Source organism: Cardiocondyla obscurior, linkage group LG14 (genome assembly GCF_019399895.1).
Source record: "Cardiocondyla obscurior isolate alpha-2009 linkage group LG14, Cobs3.1, whole genome shotgun sequence".
NCBI lineage: Eukaryota > Metazoa > Arthropoda > Insecta > Hymenoptera > Formicidae > Cardiocondyla > Cardiocondyla obscurior.
In genome coordinates, this window is record NC_091877.1 from 3,265,649 (window position 1) to 3,277,533 (window position 11,885).

Sequence of the window (11,885 nt, forward strand, 5' to 3'; positions counted from 1 at the left end):
TTTCGCGCGATTTAATAGTGGTGCTAACTATAATTTACGAAGTTTAAATAATCGCGCGAGCATTATTCGTGAAATTTTCAAACGTAAAACATTTTAGTGCCGAGCGATATGCTTTCTGCGTGTAGGTATTTTATTAGGTCTGAAACTTACTTTAAATCGTCATAAAATTGTTATATGAAAGTAATCAAGCGGATAAGTATCGTCTTCGGATATTATCGATTTATCTTTGTATCAGTGAAAAATAGAATAGACTTTATTGATTCGAATTAATGAACAAAAAGTATTCGGTATTCGCGAAGAGAGCTATTATCTACGCAAGAAGTCGTAAAACAATTTTGATCTTAATTTTGATAACAAATTGATCTTTCTGTTTTACATCGCAATTAATTTGCAGCTGTTACGGGAAGAGAAAAAAAAAAAAAAAAAAAAGAAAAAGAAAAAGTCAAACGGTTAATTTGGTATAATTGCTCGTTGCATTGGAAAACTATTTGCAAAACGGCTTAATAGCCAAGCCTTCGCGAAACTTTCGTATTCTTTTCCTTTTCCTGGGAGTTTTGCAGGAAAGCGAACGGCCACCCAGACAGCTGGAAAAACTAGTACTTTACGAGTGATCCGCGAGACCCTTTCGTTTTCTTCGCGTGTTCCATTCCAATTCGCTCACCGGTTGCGGTGCCGATTGCTCTCGCGCAGCTTGGTAACGATTATTGTTTCGCTCCCAGAAAATACCGTCGGGCGAATAAATGGCCGGGGCTTCGGGTAAATGCAGTTTTTACAGTCTGTTTCGCAAGCCGAGAGGGGGTTTTACATTGACGGTGATCTTCCAAGCTTATCGTAAGTTACGATTTACTTTTTAAGATCCACAAGCGTCACTTTCCCGGTATCGCATAAAATCCGATTGTCGTCGTTTATTTTACGTAATACTCTTGCATTTGACATAAACTTTTATTCGTCTATTCCTCCTATCACTCCTGTCCCTCGGAAATCGAAGGAAGCGAGATAAACCGCGTTCGGAAAGAACCTCAATCAGCGAGGCAGTTATTAACTCTTAAAAAAAAAAAAAAGAAAGAAAAAACTAAGGAAAAAATGGCATGCAATTAAATTCTCGCTAAGAGAAAGTCAATTTAAAATCGAAATCGAAAGATCGATGGTTGCGAGATGTGATAAATTTGGTTTTTCTGTAGATGACATTGCGACATTGTAATTAAAAAGAATCTTAATTAAAAATCTTAACGTGCCAAATTTTAATGCCATCTATTAACAAAGAATCGCGACGTTGTAAAAAAAAAAAAAAAAAAAAAAAAAAAAAAAAAGAAAAGTAAATATTGCGAAAGACTTACCATCTTGTATCGTCGCAAGTAGAATTCCCAAGCAGAGAATCAGCGACGCCGCTCGCATCTCCTGCAACGGGAAAAACGGTGCGTCTCATTAATAATTCATTATCACCGGGGACGTATAATACAATATGTCAAAGTGAGAGTTTTGAGCGAATATTTAATTCACAGCTGGTTCACCGCGACTTTAGTAGCATTCGATCTCTCTCATATTGGCGACAGTAGCAACGAGTTAACGGCGATAGCTGGTGACCTCATCGTAAAAAGAAAAGAAAAAAAAAAAGAAGAAAACAATTCAGTCAACGCTAGAAAGCTTACACTATCCCGTGCATTTATATATATCAAGATAGACGTGAAATTCGGTTAAATAAAACAAAAACGTTTCACGACGAATAAGAGAAATGTGAAAAAAATATCTCGACGCAGCTTCTGCTCGCGACGGATTCTTTAAATCGCGCGCTCTTCTTCCACGTTTAATGTATTACAAATTTAAATTAGTCTACCTTGCATGGGAACGAAATACGCGGGTATAATTGCCTGGGAAATGCGATCTAATTCATTCACAGCGCGGTTCCGCGCGCGAGATGCGTGAATTGAAGCCGCCGCTAAATAAAGCCCGAGCAAATGCCCGTCGATCGCGCGGTGTTACGCGTATAGTATACACCGAGATTGCCGGTTCCGCTTGTAACCGCTTACGTAACGCAGAAATGTAAAGTGCACGACGGCGATGCACTTGTTTCTCAGCGTGGGTCGGCGCGGGCGGCTTTCTCGATACGGGGAGGGATTAATAAAGATCGATGATACACATCGGGACGGTACGAACAGCGTCGCGGCACACATTGACAAATGCGGACGACCGCTCCTCATTACGTAACAAGCGTGCAAAGAGAAAGCAAGAAGAAAGAACGCGCCGCCGGGACTTTCTCGTAACGTGTTTCGGCCGGGCGAGTTTCGCGTTATGCTGTTAGCGGTGCACGCCGCCCGTGATAACAATTAACGCGCCTACGTGAACTCCGCATTGAGATTCTTAATTAGGCGGACAGGGATTCCGAACCGGGCTCTGCCGGAAGATAGTTGTAGTCGCGCGATGACTTATTGATAATTGGTTTTCTCTAATTAGTCAAGTATGTAGCGTTTCAAAACGTCAAACCGAATAGGAAGCTATCAGATGATTTTCCCCGGTATTTGCAGATATTATACGAATTAAAAAAAAAAAAGAAAAATTGTGAGTCGCAGCGAATGTCGCAACGGAAGGCCGAGCAATTTCGAAGTCGAGAGTTCGACACGCAGACCCTCGAGGAAATAAATAGATAAAATCTCTTAACGAACCCCTTTTCTTTATCTCAATTAATATAAAAAAAAAAAACAAAAAACAGTATAACTCGCAATATATAATATATGCAAATTAAACGAAATTGACGTAATGTAATTCGTCTCTTCATAGAAAAGCAAGATAAAACGGCGCTCGTAGTAATAATACAAGAGCCACGCGGTCGTCAATTAACGTAATTATGGTATAGCGCAAACTGTCTCCGCCCGTTCTGAAGTGTTTGCGGTGCCGCATCGTTACATTTCTCTCCCCGCAGCTGCGGAAGATATCTGATAATCATCTTCTCGTTCATCTGGCATACTCGCGAGAGCGGTTCTCCGCGCGCACGTGTTACCCCTCGCGCGATAATAACTGCGCCCGCCTCGGCGCGACGAGGCGCGAGCGCGCGGGGCTAAGTATGCATGCATGGGGTGGGTCGATAAAAAATCTCCAGGGCCCCACTAAATGTCAAATAACTTTCTACGATGCCGAGATCCTTGGAAAGCGGGTATACGTACGGGCGATTCGAGGGAGAGCCCCGAGCGATTGTATACGTTCGCGTTCTCGCGGCGCGCACTTGCTGCGTATCGGTACGCACGAAGCAGCGCGCACACACATACGAAACGCGCGAACCGGCAGTTACAAGCCGGGGCTGGTCATTGCTAACTTTCTGGAAGTTTCGTAACCGGAACGGAAGTCCCTCGTCGTGCTTTCATCGGTAGCGCGATTCTCTACCGGCTCGTCGTTTCCATCGCCCCGGCTCTCGAGCGATTTCTCGTGTTACTTCGCAAAAATAATCGTCCGCGCTTCGGTGAAAGGACTCGAACTCGGGAATCTCGTCATTTTAGTTTATTTTATTTTATTTTTTTTCGTTTTCCGTAATTGCGAACTCGGGAGAGCAAACTGGACTAATGAAAGAATTAAATTAATTCACATACGACAAAAAAAATTTTGTCGACACTTCGATTGGGGTATCGTAATGTAAATTTTCTTCACACTTGCGTTAACTGTGCTGTAATATAGGAAGTCGTATTTTATTAATTATTTTAATTATGGATATTATTATTTTATATTTGATTTTAATTCAAAGAAACGGTAATCGATAACTTTTCGTATCAGTATGGAATTAACTTTGACCTAGTCCACGTAACGTGCGATTTGGTGCAGCTCGGCAAGCGTTTATTTAGCTTGCGTGCAAAATCATCGAGAGTTTCTCGATGCACACGGCCGGGAAGAAAGGTTCTTACAGCGAGCAAAACGCTCAGGTATGCACCTGCGATTATACATGCGGCACATAAGTACAATTTGATCCCGCACACATCAGATTTATTCCGTATACGGAATAAATAACAGTTTGGAATTTTGTGTGTCACTTGAATATCCAAATTTATTGATCTTTACAAATGTATCTTCTTTATATTTCATCCTGCGAATACGCAACTCGCATAAAAATCAATCATTATAAATATCAAGATTTAAAAGGTTTCTCTACGTTGCGTCATCTTCAGTTCTTCTTTACTCTTTATTTTTTTTTTTTTCTTCATTTGTGTAATATTTTGTCGTTGGAATTGTTCTTTTCGCTAAGTAACTTTTGCATAATTGCATTAATTAAAAATTATTCCTTTTCGTACAGCGATATAAATGTTATTAATGATCGTTGAAAGTATCATATATTAAGCGTTTGATCGTGCAAAATTTTTCTATTTGATTCGCGTCCAACAATTGTAATACGAATACGTGATGTATGTACATACGCGCTCACAAATATTAATACGCACAACGATTTCACTCGATTAGAATAATCGCGACGGTGGCCCGACCGCTATAATTATATAATAGCATCACGAAGAATATTTTTGATATTATATAAACGGTCTTGCCATGCTGCACACAAAAAGAAAGTGATAACAGCCGGAATAATAATGTATGCACATTAATCGTACGCGCATCGACATCGAGTCATCAAATTAATCTCGTTGATTACCGAGACCCGCCCAATAATATATTAAAAATATTTCGTTTAATTACTCAACACCAGCTGGACCTGTTAACTGCTCGTGGCTTTCCACGATGAAATGCCAACTAATCGCCGCGCTTATTCGATCGGGACATAACTGGGAACCAGAATATATTAGAAATGTGAAGCTTACGTCTTCATCCGCGAGACAGTATTTTTTTTTCTCCGACTCATATATGTATACTGAATTATACAAAAATTGATCGAATTGTGGAACATAATTTCAACAAATAGAAATTCCGACGTTGTAAATGGACGAATAATTCCTACGTTAATTGTCCACGATAATGGGAAACGGAAGGATTATCTTTCGGAGTTCGTTAGATATTCCAGATAATAAGTCGCTTCAATCTTTTTAATAATTGCGAGAGTGTTTAGTAGCAAAATTACCCGCGATCTTCAAGATTTCAATATCAACGCGAAAGTTATGAATTATGTCGTTCCATTTAACGGAACCGCTGTGACATTTTCATATTTCATCTTCGGCTTGATAATTGCAAGTCTGTACATCGCAGCCGAGATCGTCGAATCGACCTCAACCGCAAGACCTTTCGAGAGTCCTTTCAAACGAGGAGCTTCGTCGCGAAGGTTTAGCTTTTACCCGGATGTGTTTTCCCTCGGATGAAAGCCTAGGTCTATTTTCCAAATTTATTATACCACGTTGCGGTAACATTTAAAATATGACGCATCACACGTCGACCTTATTTTCACAAATATCACGAAAGATGTATTGAACCAATTAACCGATGCAGCGTGAGACGAGGAAAATTTCTCTTTGCGCTCTTCGGCAGTTAACAATTTAAGTCTTCCCATAACTTTCGAAGAGGAAGCGGTGTTCGAGTTTTTCTTTCCGTTTACACGCCTCGATGGAATATTATCCTTTTTGAGTTTCTGTAAGCGATAATTTTACCGGTGGTTGTGCCGATTATTACTAGAAACGTGCACTTATCGAAATAACAGCCAACAACTCTTTTAGCAATAAACAATATTAAGCTTTATCGCTTGTATTCTATTGTTCGCGTTAATGGAAGTCAAGTGCTTCAAGATTGGAGAGCAATACTTATTACTTATTACTTTCCTACAGATATTTCCGACCTTTCTTACCTTTTAACATTTAATCTTACTGTTACTTATGTTTGCAGCTATAATTCAATTTTCAGCACAAACAGTTGTCTTTTTCTTTCTACCTAAAACAAGTATTACAATATTTTTGGCGTATCTTTTACGACCTACATTTTATGAACTGCACCGAATTATAATTCACTGGCATTTTATGCAAATTGAAAATTTTATACGCCGTTGCCGAGCAAGAATTTCAAATTAATGCTTTTCTCATCTTTTAATTTTTTTAAATCTTTTTATCTGGCTTTCATTCTACGGGAATAAACAAAGAACATTAAGGAAACACGAGAATAGAACCCGTTCACCTTAAGCTATCGCTATAATAATGCAGAAGGCACTCAGACTGGTCTTTCGCACTCTGATCATCGCGTGCTTGGAGAACCAGATTTCTGGACCTCCAAGGCTGTACTGAACAACCCTTTCATTTGGATATTGCTGTTATTTACGCGACAACTCGAGAAAAACGTAGTCGTCCGTGGCAACTTTTGGGCGCAGCCTTTTTTCCTTTCGTCTCTCCGTCATTAATATCACTCCTCGAGCGATAAGAATACAGCTTAGGCACCAGACGTGCAATTTAACGATCTAGACGGCGGCTTGTCCGCTTAAAAAGTTAATTGCATTATAAAATGCATCTTTTATGGTATTGAGATATATCTGGCTATTTATGTCACCTGTTTCGATAGCGAGGATGAGCAGCTATGTTCAAAGAAATTTTCTTAAATACGCGTACGATAAAAAAAAAAAAAAAAAAAAAAATATTTAGACGTCTACAGCGGAACATTAATAGTCGATTTTATTGAGAGTCGGGAGCCGGATTTATGTAATTAATAACATTTAGACGGACTATATATGTATAATCGAACGTAATAGCTCTCCCCCAGCGTTATGAAAGATACAGGCGACATTCTTGATTTGAAATCTTTTTATTTTAGTCTCAAGTACCAATAGTGCGCGGGCGATTGCGATTTGATCTATCGCTACCAGTTAGCCGCGTTGCGTGAGATTAAATGGAATTTAATCTTCACGCACCATTTCCATCATTACAAATAAAGTCATCAATTAAAATTCTCTCAGGAATTTTCTCAGCCCAGAATTACGTAAAAACAATATATATTACCTAACTGGTAATATCATTAGTGTAATTTGTAGGGTTTTAAGACTGTATTTACATTTAATTTGCACCTAATTAATTTGCGCTTGGAATAAATTATTCCGCTGCAACTGTAATTGTGCTGTAATTGTTAATACTACTTAATTTTATCGGACAAATTATAAAATACTTTTGTCACAGCGGCGTCAATGAGATGATGCTTCGACTTGCACTAATTCACTGCTGTTTTGAAAGTAGATAGGTACGTAAAATCGATTTGAGCTGTCGCGTCGTAGATCACGCTTCACTCACTTTTACTTTCTACGGAGTTCACCCTGGGGGCCACTCTCGGGCTCTCGCTCTCTTTCGTAGAGAATTAATAGGCCGATTATGCCAGCAATTAAGTCCTCTTTGTCGTTGAACCTACTCGAGCCACAATCGACAGTCCACTAATTCTGAATTCCGTTAGAAAAAAAAAAAAAAAAAAAACGGCAACTTGTCTTAATCTTACTTTGATTTTTATCTTAATTTTGTAATATATTTATTAGAGAAATTTCGACCTGCATTTAAACTAGAGAGAGAGAGAGAGAGAGAGAGATAGTTCAAATTCTTCCTAATTAAAGATTCTGAAATTCAAATTGATCCTGAGTACCTATTTCCTCTTGAATAACCTATTTCGCATATTAACACAGATGTGAGGTAACTTGTTGTCGATTAAGAAATATTTTCTACCACATTTTCAAGCGAGTCAACAAGTGAAGATTAATATAGAAATGTGATGTCAGAGTTTTCAAATATTGATAAATGCACGGGATAATGGTAATGCCTGAGCTCTCGCAATCGTGTAAGAAGATTGTTCTGAAAGTGCTTCTGCTGATTTTCAACTACCTAAAGTGATTAGATGCTTTACGTAGCAATTTCAAGTAAAATTTATCTTACGTTGCATTAAAATATTTTAGAGATTAAAATATAGACGAGTATGTGGAGTGATTTAATTACTCGCATATTGCATTTGAACTAAACATCGACGAAAGATTTCGCCCCGAGTCACGATCGACTTCGCGAAAGGTCGACCACTTACCGACCTTCCGAATGTTTTTCATGCCTCTGTCTCCGGGCTCTCTCATTTTTCTTTTATCTCGAGGAAACTTTTCGTTCCGAGATCCCGGCTCCTTTCACGCATTCCTCCCACATCTCGTGGACACGCAAATATAGTCATCGGATCAGACACGAAGGTCGAATTGTCATCGTGAACAACTGCGAAGGTCGGCCTCCGCGGGCATTAAAATCGCTTCACGTCTTTGCGCGTCCTAGTCGATTAAAAAGTGTAAGTTTGCTTTCACTTCGGAAGCTGCATCAATGACGCACGACCCTCAAAACCGAAAGACAGGGTGTGCGTCTTTCAATTTCGAACCGGTTTCAATAATGACTCTTCTTATCAATTCGATCAATATACTCGAGTACTTGTCTAATTAATTTTATTACACTCTCACAAGTCGTAAATTTCTTTCACAATAAAACCAGACCGATTTGTCAGATTTTTTCTTCCGGAGAAATGCTTATCGATTTCAAAAAAGAAAAAAAGAAAAAAAAAAAGGATATTCATAAACATATAAAGACTTTTTCAAAGCGATCATAATCGGAGCTAAGCTCAACGCTTCCTAGGAAGATCAAAAGCCTGCTGTGCAATGTACTGCAAATTCATTAAAAGATTTGCAACATCTAATAATTTGAACAAGGCTTAAAAGACGAACTTTAGAAAGGCAAATAAGTCGTGATAGACCGCACGTGTGTCCAAGGGGCCACGAGTCCCGTACGATTCGCACGAGAAACGATCAGTTTAATCCGCCGCGTCTAATTTCCGGATAATATCAGGCGCAGTTTTTCTCGCGGTGCCCAAATTGCCCCGTGCCGAACCGGGGGGGGGGAGGGGGAGGGAGCGAACGGGAGGATTGTTACGGCCTCCGATTTTGCAATCGGAGTTGCCACACGCGCTCGCTCCTTCTTTGCGGCATGCAACAAGCTTAAAGCGGAGCGCATTGCGATTGCAACGTTAATCGGGGGGGAGTCCGAGGTGGCGGCACGAGGTAGGACCCCACCTTCCTTCCAGCATCGGGAGGAAGCCGACGATCGTTTCCCAGGTATTCGATATGCACATAGATCGTGCCTTCAAATAATCTCTTCCACACGGCTCGCGCCCGCTCGCGCCTTGAGATACATTCGATCGCGCGTAGATCCTGAGAAGTTGCGCCGCTCCGCCGCAACATTAATCTACTATCGCTGCAAGGAATGCGGTAAGAGGTTCTATTACCCAGCACCTTCTAGATTACGATGATATCCTTTCCAGAATTATTACGTCGCAGGAAAGTAAGCGATTTGATATTGCAATACACGATCCCATTTTCTGCTCGATATTTTCCCATTCGAGCTGCAAAAGATAAGGCCGCGACGCGCGTGCGGAGGAAGACACGCGGTAGATATTCTCACGTTTACTTTTCTTATTCTTTTTTAATTTTTAACGAAACGTGGAAGTTTTTCCGTGAGATATGTAAGACATTACGCGCGTACAATAAATTTTGAAATTTTAATTAGGTATGGGTCACGTAACGTGGTGGATCTTGATCGAGTATAAAAACTTACGCGATAAAAATTTAAATTTAAACATTACGTAATAAATTAATTTTAATAAGACGGATTAATCGTAATAAAAGAATTAATCAATCGATTCACCGTCAAATACGGTTTTCGTCGAAGTTCACCTTTCCTACGAGGACTTGAAAATTTATTTAAAACTAAAGAGCGTATGTTGTATAGTACATAACGTAATCGCACCTAATAAGATTCATCATGTTACGTGAAATACAAAACGCAACTATCTACATAAGTTACGTCGAAACGAGAGATTACAAATTCTACTTTCGCTGCTTAAAATTTGAACAGGAATTAATTATAATTACCGGTAACGCTACTTTTATCGTTGTATACATCCAGTTCCGTATCATATAATTTTTTTTTTTAACTCCTAAATTCGTTATTTAAACACGTTAATTTAAAGTGTTAAAAAATAGTCTTACTTTCCCTTTTTTTCTCTCTCTCTCTTTTTTTTTTTTTTGCTCAAGCTCTTTAGTTATGCCGATTAGAATAAGATTAGAAGTGCGCTGGCAGAAGATATTCCTTTCTCTCCTCGTCTCCTTTCCATTCCTTCTCACTTTCGTGCTCATTAACGACGGTGGGTTCATTGAAAGCGTGACTAGTGAGATGCAAAGAGCCTAAAAAAGAAAAGGAGCAAGAGCCTAACGCCTACGGACGTGTCCCATAGATCTTGCACACTTCTCGTTCAAAGTTCTCAAGGTTTCTTTTCCACGCCTTTTCGCAGTTGTAATTGGCATTTTGGTACCACGGGGTGCACACGTAACGTTAAACGTTTCCATCGGTTTGCGCGTCACCTCAACGCGAATGCGGACTTCCCTTCTAGAATTCGATCTCAGCCTTCGTCGCGCGGCTTCTACCTCGTCGCGTCGAGTTGCGCGAAAACGTAATTGCGTCGAAGGACGGAATCGCCTAGCGATAAACCGCGGTTGCGGCCGCAATCGGGTACAATTTCTCATCAATCGTTGTCGCAACGATTCGATCGTTCGCCCGCTTGGTCGGAAATTGGTCTGCGCGTCGCACGTTCCAGTAACGCGCTCCCAGCGAGAAGAATTGCGAGCCGCGCCGGGTAACGAGCCGGTAATTACATGGATTCAAGTGGAATACAAGTTCCTAGCTCGCGGAGACCTGGCGGTTTCCAAATAAACATTATTCTTGCGCGAGATCTTGAAACGGCCGGGCGCAGGCATCGCCGTCCGCGTGTCTGATTTGCAGATAACATACATTTCGCGCAGGAAAGTCCGCGCTTCCCGCCTAGGCGTAGTCCTTGTGTTACTTTTCCGAGAGAGCATCCGTCATTATAGCATCGTATATTAAAGCCTTACTTCGAATTCCAGTTTCTAATTCTAATTCTAATCTGGAGGAACAATTATTTTGAGAACAAGTCTTCCGGGCGCGTTACATTATAAAAAAAAAAAAAAAATTAATTAATTAAATAGATAAATTATTTCCTTTATAGAAAAGAAAATTTTTTTAAAGCCAAAATACTTGCCAATTAAGCTTAATTAGCACTTTCAGCTAGCGTGTTATATAGAATTAATACAATATTTCTCAATTTAATAACGCAAAATAAAAAGTTGTTCCTTAACATAAACTACACTTATATTTAGCTTCGTTCAGCACTTATTGTTAGTGGCACTGTGACATTCTGTTGTTTTCAAAAGATTGGATATTTTCAAGGATTCCTAAGTTAAGTTAGACTCCATCAGCTTCAGATGGAGAGTAAAGAAGAAAAATTCTTTGACGTTTCAATTAAACACCTAATTTAGGGATCAAGTTCTTACCTGGTTCATGTTTGTCACTTTGCCTAGTTTCCCAGCGATTTAACTGTGATTCTCATTCACGCATCGCGCGTCCGGTACATCCGCTGAAAGTCCAAGCGGCGGCGAAATATAGAAATGTGATCCGGGGGTTGCACTCGCGACCTTGTATCTGTACGACGACACCAAAGGACGTCGCGGCGCTTTGGTATCTGCGGTATACGGATGGCGCAGAGCACCGTTCTCCAGGACGATGAGCGTACGACTGGCTCGGTCTACCTAGCAATCACGTTGCAAACCCCAGCGAAGGTAGACGGAAGGCACTGTTACTTTCATGGGTCGTCTCTCATACCGCTGGCACCTTCGTCGCGAGACATACCAACGTTACCACCAACCGATAGACCCCACCAACCGGAACCGCCGGCGGCTAGCGCGTTTTCAGTCCTCCGTTCATGCCAGAGAGCTCAACTCGGAATCGCGGCTTACACGCGTACAGATAGATACAGAGGCTCGTCCGTGTGAAGCCAGCGCTTCGGCTGCCGTCGGATAGAAGAAAAGGCCAGAGATATACCCTGTCTGTCCTCTTTCGCGGCGTCGCCGGCATCTT

General features: G+C 40.6%; 1 protein-coding gene across 2 annotated transcripts in view; it reads right to left on the reverse strand.

Moving 5' to 3' along the window:
* The window catches only part of LOC139107980 (uncharacterized), a 31,713-nt gene extending 20,010 nt beyond the window's left edge, over nt 1-11,703 (reverse strand). For both annotated transcript variants that reach the window (XM_070665907.1, XM_070665906.1), the window contains exons 1-2: nt 11,303-11,703; nt 1,338-1,398 (exon numbers count right to left, since the gene is read on the reverse strand). In XM_070665907.1, coding sequence (XP_070522008.1) covers nt 1,338-1,398; nt 11,303-11,311 — 70 coding nt within the window. In that variant the 5' untranslated portion in view covers nt 11,312-11,703. The remainder of the gene's footprint in view (nt 1-1,337; nt 1,399-11,302) is intronic.
* Nucleotides 11,704-11,885: the final 182 nt, after the last annotated feature.